Source organism: Hyperolius riggenbachi, chromosome 2 (assembly GCF_040937935.1).
Source record: "Hyperolius riggenbachi isolate aHypRig1 chromosome 2, aHypRig1.pri, whole genome shotgun sequence".
Lineage (NCBI taxonomy): Eukaryota > Metazoa > Chordata > Amphibia > Anura > Hyperoliidae > Hyperolius > Hyperolius riggenbachi.
In genome coordinates this window covers 410,083,564-410,101,667 of record NC_090647.1, presented here as the reverse complement: position 1 = coordinate 410,101,667, position 18,104 = coordinate 410,083,564, and the positions used below count along the sequence as shown (strand labels likewise).

At 43.7% G+C, this 18,104-nt stretch overlaps 1 protein-coding gene across 1 annotated transcript in view; it reads left to right on the top strand.

Annotated features, from left to right (window-relative positions):
• The window catches only part of LOC137544515 (amine oxidase [flavin-containing] B-like), a 223,187-nt gene that overhangs the window by 91,709 nt on the left and 113,374 nt on the right, over nucleotides 1-18,104 (top strand). The window contains exons 4-5 of the mRNA XM_068265601.1: nucleotides 7,426-7,530; nucleotides 13,276-13,367. Coding sequence (XP_068121702.1) covers nucleotides 7,426-7,530; nucleotides 13,276-13,367 — 197 coding nt within the window. The remainder of the gene's footprint in view (nucleotides 1-7,425; nucleotides 7,531-13,275; nucleotides 13,368-18,104) is intronic.

Genomic DNA, 18,104 nt, shown 5'->3' with positions numbered 1-18,104 from the left:
AGAAATCCAAACTTTGATCCTCAAAGTAACAGGTATTCATATTCCCATGGATCCTATATATATGATATTAGGCAAACCTATCCCCAAAACCAAAAAACATACCATGAGACTAATAACCCATATCTTGATGGCCACCAGACTCTCTTTGGCCTCACACTGGCGTAGTCTCTCTATCCCCACAACCCCTGAAATCACGGCCAAAATTAGATGAACTAAAATAATGGAGTTTTTAACAGCCCTATTACGAGACACAGAATCCAGATATGATAAAATATGGGATCCATGGGAAACATACTTTCTGAACTATATTCCCACATGATTAAACTGGATGTTCGTCCCAGCAGTTGGGACCTGAGGATATTATATCTCAATTGTCAGCTATTAGACAAGAGGACAGACCTATATAAATAGACCTTTTTTCTTTCTCTTTGTTCTTTTTCTTTTCTTATGCTTCCTTCTCCTTTTAGCTAGGTTACTATAATCTTTCATAGCTTTCTATATCATTATGATATTAATAGAAGTTGATATTACTAGGCCGATGAAAATATGTCATAGTTCCTGCTATATACATTTTTGTTCTCATAGTGACATCTATATGTGTTTATGTATATTGATCATTCACTGTCTCTTACTCAGCTGTTTATGTTCTATGTTCTGTGAACTTAATCAATAAAAATTTTGTGTTAAACAAAAAAAAAAAAAACACACAAAAAAAAAAAAGGTTAAGAAGTCGCTCTCTGTAGATCTGGAAACAAGGGGTTAACACCCTTCCACCATGGGTGGACACAAACAATGTGGAAATGAACAGAGGTGCCAAAAGGATCAAAGTAGCTAATTTTTTCTTAAAAGCAGGGGAGGCAGTGGTGGAATTACCCAATCCAAGCAGACACAAAAACAGGTTGATTTTAGATCAATAAGCAAATGTATTTATATATACACTCCAAAGGGTCATGGCAACGCGTTTCGCAGGTGTGGCCCCGCTTCATCAGGCAATAGGAGATGGAGCATACAGCAACAATTTAATGCACATGTGTATGTAATGGTTAAATTTATAAAATAATGAATGCTGAATCGCCAGATACACTAGTGAGTAAAGACACTTTAAAAAATTGGTCAAGAATATAGACCATCACAATGGCCCTCTTTACAAAATTAACTTCCATTTAGACTGTAACATTCTCAGTGTGCATCCTGTGAAAATCTAAGGATTTAACAATGACATGTTTGTTTAAACAAAGAGAAAGTCATAAAGTAACAGGTTATTTATTAAGAATAAATAAATAAAAGAAAACAGTAAAAGAGAAAGGAAAATTTAAATAATAACCAAATGTAAATTCAATCACAGGATTCAGGTGGTTCCAAGTTTTATGTAAAGGTGTGGGGTTTTATGTGGGACTAGGGTCCCCAGGGCCCCGGAGGCCCACCGGGAAAATTGGGTGGGCCTGTCTGAGCCTGCGCGCACCCTCTCGACCGTCCTGCCTCCTTCCCCGTCCTGCCCCAATGGCTGTGTTGGTGCAGAACATGCGCAGTAGCACAAAAGCTCTGACACAGGGACAGGATGCAGGGACACTTGTATTATATACATAGAGATGGTGTGGAGTGGGCTGCTGTTATGGTAGGTGTCATATAGGCTTTGTTTTTGGGGAAGGGAGGATGAAAGGCTTAGGGTGGGCTCCAAAGGTAAAGAGGATCATTAGGCAGTCTTGTCATACTTCTTAACATATTCAGTGGCAAGCAGCAGCTGTGAAAACAAGTACATTTTGGTATGTGTAAAAAAGGAAATAAAAACACATGATGCTTTTGCGTATAAACAGGCCACATCTGGACAATGGAGTAGATTTGTGAACGCCACATTACAAGAAACACATTGGAGTTTTAGACTGAATGAAAAACAGAGTACTAAACTAATAAAATTGATTGGAGATTTCACTTACAAAGAAAGTCTTAGCTTGATTTATTAGCTTGGAAAATATTACAGGTGATCTCATTAACAGGTGTAAGTTCATCCAATGGCAATAATAAAAAAAACGTAGAAACTGAGTTTTTTTTTTTATTGCTCTTGGTCTGTACAAAGGACAAGATGATAACAATTGTTTGTGGCCGACAGGAGATTTTACCACTAGTTTTAAAAAGGTTTTTCTACAAGGAGTTATAGCAAATTCTATATACCGTATATACTCTAGAGTGAGTTGAGTTTTAGAGGCCCAAATGTGGGGGTCTCGGCTTATACTCAAGTAACTAATGATGCTGGGTGCCCCTTCCTACCCCTAAAGCCGTATGCATAAATTACAATTGGGTCCCCCTGAGTGTGCTCCCTGTTATGTGCCCCCCGCTGCAGCGGTATATGTAGTTATGTCCCAGCGCGCGTTCCCTGTAATGTGCCCCCTGCCGCAGAGGTTTAGTTACATTACCCCCGATTGTCCTGAGTGTCCCCAGGCAGTGCACATGGTTCACTCTCCACTTCACCAGTGGTGGGTCAAAATTTTGCATCGAAATTCACAATTACGCAGCGTAACCATAGTGAAAAATTTAAGGGAAAATTTTAATTAATTTCATATGTAATAGTAATATTTCATAAATTTGCGACATTTCGCATAATATTGTCCTGACTTTAGTGGTTAATAGCAAAGCCCCCACAAATTAGGAAGAAAAGTGGGTACAAGTCAAAAAGAGAATTTTTCAAAAAGACCTTGTAGTTTTTGAGAAAATCGATTTTAAAAATGCAAAGAAAAATGTTTTTTTTAAACTGTCATTTTTCTGAGTATAAAAAACATTTTTTCTTTGCATATTTATAGTGTGTGCGTGTGCATGTGTGTACTCCAATCTGTCATTTTTTTGGGTAAAAATGTAGGAGTGGTCTTATATTCAGGTCAGCTTCTATTTGGGTATGTACCGGTATGTACCGGTATGTATATAAAAGGAGCTTAGACTAGGTTCACAGTGGGCAGTTGCATAATGCACATGTTATATCACATAGTCTATAGAGTTATGCTGGCCACTAATGATCCAATCCTTTTCATCCAATCTTACCATTTCTATCTAATATAAGGGAACTGCCTATAGTACCCAATTAATATATTCCATCAGTTTACTCTTCTACTACATAGATTTGGTAAAATTGGATGAAAAAGATTGGATCATTAGTGGCCACCCTTAGAATAATTTAATCAGTTAGAACACAGTACTGTAAACCAGGGGCGTTTCTAGGGTCCCTGGAGATCAGTGGCACCTGTGGGCACCAGGAGGGGAGGTACATGCGGCGCGCGCAGCGCGCCGCGGCAAAAAATGGGCGTGGCCATGCGGTGAGTGGGCGTGGCCATGGGTGGGGCCAAATGTACATGAACTTAGCAGCGGTGTAAGCTACGGATAACGGGCCTGCCCATCAAAATATTGGACGGAGCCCCCTGTCCTTTATTTCGATCATTTACAATCAGTATAGGCATAGATCAAAGATGTATACGCACATACAATTTTGATTGGTCAATCACTGACCCCCAATTTCCCACCCCCGTGCAGTAAGTGGGCCAACAGACAATGAATTTTATGAACAGAGCTAAAATTGGCTAATCAAAATTGTATGTGTGTACCAGGCTTTACAGCTAATACTGTACATACTGAAAGTAGCAGGGATCAGCATACAATACAGCTGGTTTACAATCAATAAAGGCACAGAGTAACACCTTACACTGTACACACTGGAGGTAAATCAGCACACAGTGCAAGCACTAGAGAACAGCGTATACTGTACATACTGTAGGCAGCAGAATTCAGCACACTGCAGCTAGCGTGCCAAAAATATGACGATCACGTTGTGTGGCGTGCTTATCGCGCCGCACCAAAAAATGGGTGGGCCATGGACCAGAATATAGGTGTGGTAACGGGTGGAGACAAATTTACATGAACCTAGCAATGGTGGGACATCAGATTAGGACAGTGGTGGCGAACCTTTTGGAGGCCGAGTGCCCAAACTGCAACCCAAAAGTCACTTACCGGTATCTATCGCAAAGTGGCAACAGCAATTTAAACTAAATACTGTACAAACGTTTTAACTCATACATGAACATTATGGAAAATCCAAGTTGAAAATAAACTGTGAAGATAAACAATTTCATCCATCCTACTCCTGAAAAATGTATTCAATTTTTTAGAACCTCCCAGTTTTATTTTCTGTTTTAAAACGCTAAAAAAGTAGGTTTAATGCTATTGTCTCATATGATAAGGATTCAGCTTTTCCCATAGTCTCGCAGTTAGCAATCATGTGACCCCCAACAAGACATATTCAGCAATCATGAGGCCCCCAACAAATCAGGAGGCCCCCAACAAGACAAATTCAGCAATCATGAGGCCTCCAACAAATCATGAGGCCCCCAACAAGACAAATTCAGCAATCATGAGGCCCCCAACAAGACAAATTCAGCAATCATGAGGCCCCCAACAAATCATGAGGCCCCCAACAAGACAAATTCAGCAATCATGAGGCCCCCAACAAATCATAAGGCTCCCAACAAGACACATTCAGCAGTCATGACTCATGAGGCACATAAATAGACAGCATTTCACATAAATAGGCAGAATGCCCCCTTAATATGGTAGCCCCCCCAAGTTAGGTAGTGAGTGACAGAGACCCCCAGGTTAGCTAGTGAGTGACAGGCGCCTCCAGTTAGGTAGTGAGTGACAGGGACCCCGATAGTGAGTGACAGGGAGCACCTTTAGGTAGTGAGTGAGTGCCAGGGAGCCCCTTTAGGCAGTGAGTGAGTGCCAGGAAGCCCCTTTAGGCAGTGAGTGAGTGCCAGGGAGCCCCTTTAGGCAGTGAGTGAGTGACAGGAAGCCCCTTTAGGCAGTGAGTGAGTGACAGGAAGCCCCTTTAGGCAGTGAGTGAGTGACAGGGAGCCCCTTTAGGCAGTGAGTGAGTGACAGGGAGCCCCTTTAGGCAGTGAGTGAGTGACAGGGAGCCCCTTTAGGCAGTGAGTGAGTGACAGGGAGCCCCTTTAGGCAGTGAGTGAGTGACAGGGAGCCCCTTTAGGGAGTGAGTGAGTGACAGGGAGGCCCTTTAGGGAGTGAGTGCCAGGGAGCCCCTTTAGTGAGTGAGTGCGTGCCAGGGAGCCCCTTTAGTGAGTGAGTGCGTGCCAGGGAGCCCCTTTAGTGAGTGAGTGCGTGCCAGGGAGCCCCTTTAGTGAGTGCGTGCCAGGGAGCCCCTTTAGGGAGTGGGTGCGTGCCAGGGAGCCCCTTTAGGGAGTGGGTGCGTGCCAGGGGAGCCCCTTTAGGGAGTGAGTGAGTGCCAGGGGAGCCCCTTTAGGGAGTGAGTGAGTGCCAGGGGAGCCCCTTTAGGGAGTGAGTGAGTGCCAGGGGAGCCCCTTTAGGGAGTGAGTGAGTGCCAGGGGAGCCCCTTTAGGGAGTGAGTGAGTGCCAGGGAGCCCCTTTAGGGAGTGAGTGAGTGACAGGGAGCCCCTTTAGGGAGTGAGTGAGTGACAGGGAGCCCCTTTAGGGAGTGGGTGCGTGCCAGGGAGCCCCTTTAGGGAGTGGGTGCGTGCCAGGGAGCCCCTTTAGGGAGTGGGTGCGTGCCAGGGGAGCCCCTTTAGGGAGTGAGTGAGTGCCAGGGGAGCCCCTTTAGGGAGTGAGTGAGTGCCAGGGAAGCCCCTTTAGGGAGTGAGTGAGTGCCAGGGGAGCCCCTTTAGGGAGTGAGTGAGTGCCAGGGGAGCCCCTTTAGGGAGTGAGTGAGTGCCAGGGGAGCCCCTTTAGGGAGTGAGTGAGTGCCAGGGGAGCCCCTTTAGGGAGTGAGTGAGTGCCAGGGAGCCCCTTTAGGGAGTGAGTGAGTGACAGGGAGCCCCTTTAGGGAGTGAGTGAGTGACAGGGAGCCCCTTTAGGGAGTGAGTGAGTGACAGGGAGCCCCTTTAGGGAGTGAGTGAGTGCCAGGGAGCCCCTTTAGGGAGTGAGTGCGTGCCAGGGAGCCCCTTTAGGGAGTGAGTGAGTGACAGGGAGCCCCTTTAGGGAGTGAGTGAGTGACAGGGAGCCCCTTTAGGGAGTGAGTGAGTGACAGGGAGCCCCTTTAGGGAGTGAGTGCCAGGGAGCCCCTTTAGGGAGTGAGTGCGTGCCAGGGAGCCCCTTTAGGGAGTGAGTGAGTGACAGGTAGCCCTTTTAGGGAGTGAGTGAGTGACAGGTAGCCCCTTTAGGGAGTGAGTGAGTGCCAGGGAGCCCCTTTAGGGAGTGAGTGAGTGACAGGGAGCCCCTTTAGGGAGTGAGTGAGTGACAGGGAGCCCCTTTAGGGAGTGAGTGAGTGACAGGGAGCCCCTTTAGGGAGTGAGTGAGTGCCAGGGAGCCCCTTTAGGGAGTGAGTGCGTGCCAGGGAGCCCCTTTAGGGAGTGAGTGAGTGACAGGGAGCCCCTTTAGGGAGTGAGTGAGTGACAGGGAGCCCCTTTAGGGAGTGAGTGAGTGAGTGACAGGGAGCCCCTTTAGGGAGTGAGTGAGTGACAGGGAGCCCCTTTAGGGAGTTAGTGAGTGACAGGTAGCCCCTTTAGGGAGTGAGTGAGTGACAGGTAGCCCTTTTAGGGAGTGAGTGAGTGACAGGTAGCCCCTTTAGGGAGTGAGTGAGTGACAGGGAGCCCCTTTAGGGAGTGAGTGAGTGCCAGGGAGCCCCTTTAGGGAGTGAGTGAGTGCCAGGGAGCCCCTTTAGGGAGTGAGTGAGTGCCAGGGAGCCCCTTTAGGGAGTGAGTGCGTGCCAGGGAGCCCCTTTAGTGAGTGAGTGAGTGACAGGGAGGCCCCCTCTCTAGCCGCCGCCGCTCCCCCCCCTACCTCTCAGCAGACCTCAGGATCAGCGACGACCCGACCAGATGTACGAGCGGGCGCTGGACGCACCCGCTCGATATGCGGAAGTGATGTCACTTCCGCATATCAGTGCGGGCGCTGGGTCCTAGCGCCCGCACGATTGGTCGCCGGCTCGCCGCCTGATCCTGAGGTCTGAGACGCGGCGGCGGCGGCTGGAGGGAGCCGCTGACAGAGGGGGCAGCGGCGGCCGGGAGATCCGTGGCACCCCAGGAAAGATTGGGGGCACGTGCCCCCCTAAAACAGGGCTAGCGACGCCCCTGCTGTAAACAGGTCCTTAGAATTGTATGGACAGTGAGATGACATGAGGAATTATTCTGCAAAGCAACTGAGCACTCTGAACTAGCCCTTAGATGCTTTGCTTCAATTCAAATAAGTATAGGATGGTGTAATTTGATACCGTTAGGAAAATACCCTTTTAGTATTCCCATCATTTGGATTGGGATACAGTGAAGCTCATGAATTTGAACCTGATGGACATGTTCTTTTCTAGTGCAATGTTATATTTGTGACTACTTGTTTATCACTGATCACTGATCTGATATCACTTAATATCTGATATTTGTGACTACCTGTTTATCAGTTTTCACTTATTTTATATTACAGGGCAAATCATACAAATTCATTGGACCATTCCCACCAGCTTATAACCCTTTGGTTTACCTGGATTATAATAATTTTTTGAGAACTATGGATCAATGGGGGAGTCAGGTATGATTTTAGTTTGAAACATTACTGAATTTGGAAGACAATGTAAATGAATGGCGATTATCAAGAAAAGCTGAGACACACATGCACAGGATGGGCTGAGGAAAAATCACTGCAGGAGTGCAAATAACCAAGGTCACAAGCAACAGATTCAATATGAGAGAGGAAAGGGGTCTGCACATCCCTTATAAAAATTCACCTTTATTGTAGAAAAAATATAAAAGCGGCATACATTACATCCAGTTCATTGAGAGAGAGGTACCAAACCAGGCTAAGTGGGGAGGTCGACAGCTGTTTCGCGCCTCTAAGCAGTGTGGCGCATCATCAGGACAATTGCCCCCCGTGAAGTCACCTCTTAAATACACTAAACACTTACCCCATCCATAAGGAGCAGCTGCTCATTAAGATTCAAAAAAGCGCACCATCAATACATGGAACGCACGCTAAGTCGTTCCATCTGCCTCCTTAGAAGCACTTCCGCCTGAGTGGAGCGCAACCCGGAAGACGCGTAAGCGTCATATCCGGTGCGCGTCAGGCGTCAATGCAACCATCCAGTGCGTTCCAACAGGCACCTGGAACGCAGATTTAGAAATCTTTATCCACCAGAGGGCGGCCAAAGAAAAATGTTTAAATCAATGGCCAGAATGGAAAAATATCCACTGCTGCCATCATGTGGCTATAAAAATTAGTGCCACAGTGTAAAATTCTTTTTAAAGATGGATGGAGACAAAGGAGGGAAATTATAATAATTGTAGCAGCTACTCCATATGTACCCAATTATCAATTTCTCAATACTAATAATAATATTAAGGCAATAAGTCCGTCTATGTGGGAGAGTCATACCAAAGAGAAGGCATAAACACATAACAATGAGTTGTTATTTCAAAACATTCATAAATATTTACTCACAAACCCACAGAGACGGACCAATGAATCAGGATGCTTGACCATTCCTGAAATTGAATAAGGGATCAATGGAAAAGTTCAGGACTTATACAGTTGACAAAAGAGGGTCATCACTTTACTGAAATGAGTACTATTTGAAAATTAAAAACCACAAAATATAAAATACAAACACATCATTCAAATGAATACTGCTAAATTGTTTTTTTCATTCAAACCTAAAGGTCCTACCGCATCAAAAAATGATATCCAGAAACTTTCCCTCTGTAAAAGCCTACGGTGCCAGTCTCCACCCCTTCTATCCCGTTTAACCTGTTCCAAACCTAGAAATTTCAATTTGGTCACATCACTATTATGGGCTATTCGCATATGCTCAATCACTCTAGGGCAACCTTCCCCACTATGAACCGACCGGCAATGAGCCTGATAACGGTCCTTAAGCATGTTAGTGGTTTCACCAATATAGATTCTCTGACAAGGGCATATCAGGGCATATACTAGACCTTTTGTCCTGCAGTTAATAAATTGCTTTATCCTGCATGTTTTTCCAAAACGTGTAAAGATATTCCCCACCTCTAAAAAATTACAACAAGAACATTTATGACATTTAAAGTTACCACTAGGGCGATTTGAGCCTAACCAGGTACAAGATTGGGGACTTGTAAACTCACTGTGTGATAATTTATCCTTTAAATTAGGGACCCGTTTATAAGAAACACATGGACTTGATGTATTTTTTGACCTGAATAAATTGTCCTGCTGTATAATCCACCAGTTCTTACCTATCGCTCTCTTAATATGTTGAAACATTGGTGAGTAGGAAAAATGCATAAAGAACCTATTTCGAGTACTATCCATATCTCTTTCTTTTTTGGGTCGTAATAGGGAGGCCCTATCTTTATCCGCTGCCCGTAAAAATGCTTGCTGTATAATATTTAATTTGTAACCTCTTTCCACTAGTCTAGACTTCAGGTCCTCGGATTGCTCTAGGAAGGTTTCCCATGAACTAGCATTCCTCCGTAACCGGAGGAATTGTCCATAGGGGACCCCCCTGATGGTGGACGGTGGGTGGTAACTAGTGGCACTTAAGAGTGTATTGACTGCTGTTTCTTTTCTATGTGTCTTTGTCACCAGTATCCCCTGCTGTACCCGAATATCTAGGTCTAGAAATTGTAACTGCTGGTCCCCCCAAGAGTGAGTGAAGGCCATGTTAACATTGTTAGAGTTTAGGTATCTCATAAAATCTTCAAAGACATCTTGTGACCCCTCCCATACTATCAGAATATCATCAATATAGCGGGTCCAGAGTCTGATCCGCCCAAGGAACCCATTCCTCAATTTCTAGACCTAGATATTCGGGTACAGCAGGGGATACTGGTGACAAAGACACATAGAAAAGAAACAGCAGTCAATACACTCTTAAGTGCCACTAGTTACCACCCACCGTCCACCATCAGGGGGGTCCCCTATGGACAATTCCTCCGGTTACGGAGGAATGCTAGTTCATGGGAAACCTTCCTAGAGCAATCCGAGGACCTGAAGTCTAGACTAGTGGAAAGAGGTTACAAATTAAATATTATACAGCAAGCATTTTTACGGGCAGCGGATAAAGATAGGGCCTCCCTATTACGACCCAAAAAAGAAAGAGATATGGATAGTACTCGAAATAGGTTCTTTATGCATTTTTCCTACTCACCAATGTTTCAACATATTAAGAGAGCGATAGGTAAGAACTGGTGGATTATACAGCAGGACAATTTATTCAGGTCAAAAAATACATCAAGTCCATGTGTTTCTTATAAACGGGTCCCTAATTTAAAGGATAAATTATCACACAGTGAGTTTACAAGTCCCCAATCTTGTACCTGGTTAGGCTCAAATCGCCCTAGTGGTAACTTTAAATGTCATAAATGTTCTTGTTGTAATTTTTTAGAGGTGGGGAATATCTTTACACGTTTTGGAAAAACATGCAGGATAAAGCAATTTATTAACTGCAGGACAAAAGGTCTAGTATATGCCCTGATATGCCCTTGTCAGAGAATCTATATTGGTGAAACCACTAACATGCTTAAGGACCGTTATCAGGCTCATTGCCGGTCGGTTCATAGTGGGGAAGGTTGCCCTAGAGTGATTGAGCATATGCGAATAGCCCATAATAGTGATGTGACCAAATTGAAATTTCTAGGTTTGGAACAGGTTAAACGGGATAGAAGGGGTGGAGACTGGCACCGTAGGCTTTTACAGAGGGAAAGTTTCTGGATATCATTTTTTGATGCGGTAGGACCTTTAGGTTTGAATGAAAAAAACAATTTAGCAGTATTCATTTGAATGATGTGTTTGTATTTTATATTTTGTGGTTTTTAATTTTCAAATAGTACTCATTTCAGTAAAGTGATGACCCTCTTTTGTCAACTGTATAAGTCCTGAACTTTTCCATTGATCCCTTATTCAATTTCAGGAATGGTCAAGCATCCTGATTCATTGGTCCGTCTCTGTGGGTTTGTGAGTAAATATTTATGAATGTTTTGAAATAACAACTCATTGTTATGTGTTTATGCCTTCTCTTTGGTATGACTCTCCCACATAGACGGACTTATTGCCTTAATATTATTATTAGTATTGAGAAATTGATAATTGGGTACATATGGAGTAGCTGCTACAATTATTATAATTTCCCTCCTTTGTCTCCATCCATCTTTAAAAAGAATTTTACACTGTGGCACTAATTTTTATAGCCACATGATGGCAGCAGTGGATATTTTTCCATTCTGGCCATTGATTTAAACATTTTTCTTTGGCCGCCCTCTGGTGGATAAAGATTTCTAAATCTGCGTTCCAGGTGCCTGTTGGAACGCACTGGATGGTTGCATTGACGCCTGACGCGCACCGGATATGACGCTTACGCGTCTTCCGGGTTGCGCTCCACTCAGGCGGAAGTGCTTCTAAGGAGGCAGATGGAACGACTTAGCGTGCGTTCCATGTATTGATGGTGCGCTTTTTTGAATCTTAATGAGCAGCTGCTCCTTATGGATGGGGTAAGTGTTTAGTGTATTTAAGAGGTGACTTCACGGGGGGCAATTGTCCTGATGATGCGCCACACTGCTTAGAGGCGCGAAACAGCTGTCGACCTCCCCACTTAGCCTGGTTTGGTACCTCTCTCTCAATGAACTGGATGTAATGTATGCCGCTTTTATATTTTTTCTACAATAAAGGTGAATTTTTATAAGGGATGTGCAGACCCCTTTCCTCTCTCATAATGTAAATGAATGGCCATGGAATTTTTTAAGCACAGTGCATTGCTAAAAGACAATACCATACCATACTTAGAACATGATGATAAATTGTATGTAATGTATAAGAATGTTGGTATGGGACAGCAAAGATGGCAAATCGTTGTATCGTTGCTTATTTGTCACCTCTTGTATTTTTCCTTTAGAAGGTCATGAAAAAAATAATGTTCTCACTTCCTGTATTGGCATAACAGTAATAATTACTTGCTGAGATTTCACTCCATCTGCTGTAATGGTATGGCCAACAAAACTATAAATAGACACCATCCTTTCAACAACTATAAGCTACCTTTTTTTTTGGGGGGGGGGGGGATGTATAGTTTTGCATGCCACAGGTAGTGTAGGAAACAGCATCAGTCTCTCCCAATAGCCTTACTGTTAATAAAGGGCAGTGGAGTTAGAATGACAATGCCACTGAGATAATAAAATCTATTTTAAAGGGACTCATGTAGTTATTGGAGCTCTGCACATCTATGCAAAAAAAAAATAATTCAGGTATGAGTTTTGAAAGCGCTGCCATCCTCCTGCTGTATGAATTGAATGTAAGTATACTAGTGGCCAGCTGCATTCACTGTTTCAAAATCACTTCAAAAAGCTTTAGATTAGAATTAGTACACAATTTGCATCTGCTTTGCATTCAGGGCTTGTATTTAGTTCCAGAGGGGCTCTACATTGCCTCTGTAGGCTTGCAATCAGATACATCCATGAGCGTTGTCACCAGTCTGAATATATTTGTTTTATGAAATGTGTATACCATTTGTTTGACTAGCTGCACAGGAAATATTGTGTTTTTATCGCTAGATTAGCGTAGATCTTACCCAAGGGGGTACATCACTGCCGTGGGGAAGTCTATTAAGTTATAATTTGTGCACATATTATCACTGAAGCTAACACCCCCCTTTGCCTGTAGTGAAAGCCAGGTTTGCATTTTAGTCCAGTAGTTATTGGAGCTCTGCATCTCATGGCAGATAAATCATTCAGGTATAGGTTCACCCCACACTGAAGCTGTGTCCCCCCCTTTGTGCCTGTACTGAGTGTTGGTGTGTACTTTAGTCCAGTAGTTATTGGAGCTCTGCACATCTATGCAAAAAAAAAAAATCATTCAGGTATGAGTTTTGAAAGCGCTGCCATTCCTCATGCTGTATGAATATGATACCCTTACCATAGTCAATTAACAAACCAGTACTTTTGGGGGATGTGGGAAGAAATCAAGCACAAAGGAAGTCCACATAAACACATGGAGAAAATGCAAACTCCATGAACATAGTGCACAGACTGGGAACTGAACCTAGGACACTATTAATGTGAGGAAAATGTTGGAGCAACTAGGTCGCTAGGTTCCTCCCTTTTGGTTTGCTGGGATATGAACAAAATAATTTGTTCATAAGGTGTAAAAGTTTCTCCTGTGAGAAAAATGAAGAGAAAACAATCACAACGAAGAGCCAGTGAATAAGGAAGTACCAGGATCATTTTAACAGTAACTGTAACAACCATCTATTGAAATATATTTTTTTAAATCCATAAGAACCTACAGTGCAAATTTTCCTTTTGACAGATTCCTGCTGATTGCCCATGGAAAGCACCCCATGCTAAAATCTGGGATAAAATGTCAATGAAAGAATTTATAGAAAAAGTGTGTTGGACAAGGTAAACCACCAATTTTTGTAGAGTGCTAAAGTTGATGAGATGTTAAAGGGAGCCTGAAGTGAGAAAATATGGAGGCTGCCATATTTATTTCCTTTTAAACGATGCCAGTTGCCTGGCAGTCCTGTTGATCCTCTGCCTCTAATACTTTTAGCCATGGGCCCTGAGCAGGCATGCCGATCAGATGTTTCTGACAAAAATCTGACAAGATTAGCTGCATGCTTGTTTCAGGTGTGTGAATTAGACATTACTGACCAGAAAGATCAGCAGGACTGCCAGGCAACTGGTATTGTTTAAAAGGAAATTAATATGGTCACCCTTCATATGTCTCTCACATTGGGTTCCTTTTAAATTGTGCATTTGATTGAGCTGGAAATTTATATTTAGTAAAGATACGCTTTCTAACATGATATGGTATAGTATAACTTTTAAATCATCAATATATAGTTTGTATTTGTTTATCATCAATATTTTGAAATGTCACTGAGCAAATCATTAGTGTATCAGTTCCCGTTATTTTCTAAATTAACCACTTAAGGACTGCAGTCATAAAACCCCTTAAGGACCAGAGTCTTTTTTTCCATTCAGACCACTGCAGCTTTAACAGTTTATTGCTCGGTCATACAACCTACCACCTAAATGAATTTTACCTCCTTTTCTTGTCACCAATACAGCTTTCTTTCGGTGCTATTTGATTGCTGCTGCAATTTTTAGTTTTTATTATATTCATCAAAAAGACATGAATTTTGTCAAAAAAATGATTTTTTTAATTTTTGTGATAAAATTTGTCAAATAAAGTAAAATTTCTGTATACATTTTTGTCCAAATTTATTGTGCTACATGTCTTTGATAAAAAAAAAATTCAGTGTATATTTATTGGTTTGGGTAAAAGTTATAGCGTTTACAAACTATGGTGCAAAAAGTGAATTTTCTCATTTTGAAGCATCTCCGACTTTTCTGACCACCTGTTATGTTTCATGAGGTGCTAAAATTCCAGGATAGTATAAATACCCCCCAAATGACCCCATTTTGGAAAGAAGACATCCCAAAGTATTCACTGAGAGGCATGGTGAGTTCATAGAAGATTTTATTTTTTGTCACAAGTTAGCGGAAAATGACACTTTGAGACAAAAAAAAAAGGTTTCCATTTCTGCTAACTTGTGACAAAAAAAAAAATGAAATCTGCCACGGACTCACCATGCCCCCAAAATGGGGTCTTGTGGGGTGTGTTTACTGTCCTGGCATTTTGGGGGGTGCTAAATTGTAAGCACCCCTGTAAAGCCTAAAGGTGCTCATTGGACTTTAGGCCCCTTAGCGCATTTAGGCTGCAAAAAAGTGCCACACATGTGGTATTGCCGTACTCAGGAGAAGTAGTATAATGTGTTTTGGGGTGTATTTTTACACATACCCATGCTGGGTGGGAGAAATCTCTGTAAATGACAATCTTGATTTTTTTTTTACACACAATTGTTGATTTACAGAGATATTTCTCCCACCCAGCATGGGTATGTGTAAAAATACACCCCAAAACACATTATACTACTTCTCCTGAGTACGGCGATACCACATGTGTGGCACTTTTTTGCACCCTAACTGCGCTAAGGGGCCCAAAGTCCAATGAGTACCTTTAGGATTTCACAGGTCGTTTTGAGACATTTGGTTTCAAGACTATGCCTCACGGTTTAGGGCCCCTAAATTGCCAGGGCAGTTTAGGAACCCCACAAGTGACCCCATTTTAGAAAGACAACACCACAAGGTATTCTGTTAGGGGTATGGTGAGTTCATAGAAGATTTTTTTTGTCACAAGTTAGCGTAAATTGACACTTTGTGAAAAAAAAAAACAATAAAAATCAATTTCCGCTAACTTGTGACAAGAAATAAAATCTTCTATGAACTCACCACACCCCTAACAGAATACCTTGGGGTGTCTTCTTTCTAAAATGGGGTCACTTGTGGGGTTCCTATACTGCCCTGGCATTTTAGGGGCCCTAAACCGTGAGGAGTAGTCTTGAAACCAAATTTCTCAAAATGACCTGTGAAATCCTAAAGGTACTCATTGGACTTTGGGCCCCTTAGCGCAGTTAGGGTACAAAAAAGTGCCACACATGTGGTACCACCGTACTCAGGAGAAGTAGTATAATGTGTTTTGTGGTGTATTTTTACATATACCCATGCTGGGTGGGATAAATATCTCTGTAAATGACAATTTTTTTACACACAATTGTCTATTTACAGAGATATTTCTCCCACCCAGCATGGGTATGTGTAAAAATACACCCCAAAACACATTATACTACTTCTCCTGAGTATGACGATACCACATGTGTGGCACTTTTTTGCACCCTAACTGCGCTAAGGGGCCCAACATCCTATGAGTACCTTTAGGATTTCACAGGTCATTTTGAGGCATTTGGTTTCTAGACTACTCCTCACGGTTTAGGGCCCCTAAAATGCCAGGGCAGTATAGGAACCCCACAAGTGACCCCATTTTAGAAAGAAGACACCCCAAGGTATTCCATTAGTAGTATGGTGAGTTTATAGAAGATTTTATTTTTTGTCACAAGTTAGCGGAATTTTTTTTTCCACAAAGTTTTATTTTTTTGTCACAAGTTAGTGGAAAATGACAAACGTCTATGAACTCACCATACTACTAACAGAATACCTTGGGGTGTCTTCTTTCTAAAATAGGGTCACTTGTGGGGTTTCTACACTGCCCTGGCATTTTAGGGGCCCTAAATGTGAAGAGTAGTCTGGAAAGCAAATGCCTCAAAATGACCTGTGAATAGGACGTTGGGCCCCTTAGCGCACCTAGACTGCAAAAAAGTGTGGTATTGCCGTACTCAGGAGAAGTAGTATAATGTGTTTTGGGGTGTATTTTCACACATACCCATGCTGGGTGGGAGAAATATCTCTGTAAAAAAATACACCCCAAAACACATACTACTTCTCCTGAGTACGGCGATACCACGTGTGACACTTTTTTGCAGCCTAGGTGCGCTAAGGGGCCCAACGTCCCATTCACGGGTCATTTTGAGGCATTTGGTTTCTAGACTACTCACGGTTTAGGGCCCCTAAAATGCCAGGGCAGTATAGGAACCCCACAAGTGACCCCGTTTTAGAAAGAAGACACCCCAATGTATACCCCAATGTATTCCGTTAGGTGTATGGTGAGTTCATAGAAGATTTTATTTTTTGTCACACTTTGTGAAAAAAACAATAAAAATCAATTTCCGCTAACTTTTGACAAAAAAATAAAATCTTCTATGAACTCGTCATACACCTAACTGAATACCTTGGGGTGTCTTTTTTGCTAAAAAGGGGTTACTTGTGGAGTTCCTATACTGCCCTGGCATTTTAGGGGCCCAAAACCGTGAGGAGTAGTCTGGAAACCAAATGCTTCAAAATGACTGTTCAGGGGTATAAGCATCTGCAAAGTTTGATGACGTGGTCTATGAGGGAGCGAATTTTGTGGAACCGGTCATAAGCAGGGTGGCCTCTTAGATGACAGGTTGTATTGGGCCTGATCTGATGGATAGGAGTGCTAGGGGGGTGACAGGAGGTGATTGATGGGTGTCTCAGGGGGTGGTTAGAGGGGAAAATAGATGCAATAAATGCACTGGGGAGGTGGTCGGAAGGGGGTCTGAGGGGGATCTGAGGGTTTGGCCGAGTGATCATGAGCTCACACGGGGCAAATTAGGGCCTGATCTGATGAGTAGGTGTGCTAGGGGGTGACAGGAGGTGATTGATGGGTGTCTCAAGGTGTGATTAGAGGGGGGAATAGATGCAAGAAATGCACTGGCAAGGTGATCAGGGCTGGGGTCTGAGGGCGTTCTGAGGGTGTGGGCGGGTGATTGGGTGCCCTAGGAGCAGATAGGGGTCTGATCTGATGGGTAGCAGTGACAGGTGGTGACAGGTAGTGATTGATGGGTGATTGATGGGTAATTAGTGGGTGTTTAGAGGAGAGAACAGATCTAAACAGTGCACTTGGGAGGTGATCCGACGTTGGGTCTGCAGGCGATCTAATGGTGTGGGTGGGTGATCAGATTGCCCGCAAGGGGCAGGTTAGGGGCTGATTGATGGGTGGCAGTGACAGGGGGTGATTGACAGGTGATCAGTGGGTTATTACAGGGAAGAACAGATGTAAATAACGCACTGGCGAATTGATAAGGGGGGGTCTGAGGGCAATCTGAGCGTGTGGGCGGGTGATTGGGTGCCCGCAAGGGGCAGATTAGGGTCTAATCTGATGGGTAACAGTGACAGGTGGTGATAGGGGGTGATTGATGAGTGATTGATGGGTAATTAGTGGGTGTTTAGAGGAGAGAACAGATGTAAACAATGCACTTGGGAGGTGATCTGATGGTGGGTTTGCGGGCGATCTGATGGTGTGGGTGGGTGAACAGATTGCCCGCAAGGGGCAGGTTAGGGGCTAATTGATGGGTGGCAGTGACAGGGGGTGATTGATGGGTGATTGACAGGTGATCAGTGGGTTATTACAGGGGGGATAGATGCATACAGTACACAGGGGGGGGGGGGGGGTCTGGGGAGAATCTGAGGGGTGATCAGGATACATTACAAAGTGTATTATACACTTTGTATGCGGCGATCATGGGGTTAACAACCCGCCGGCGCTTCCGAACGGCCGGCGGGTTGTCGTCGCAGGTGGGCGGAGCCTATTGACGGTGCATGTGCGCGCATCAATGCGCGCGATCCCCGGCCCGGAAGAAACCCAGGACCCGACGC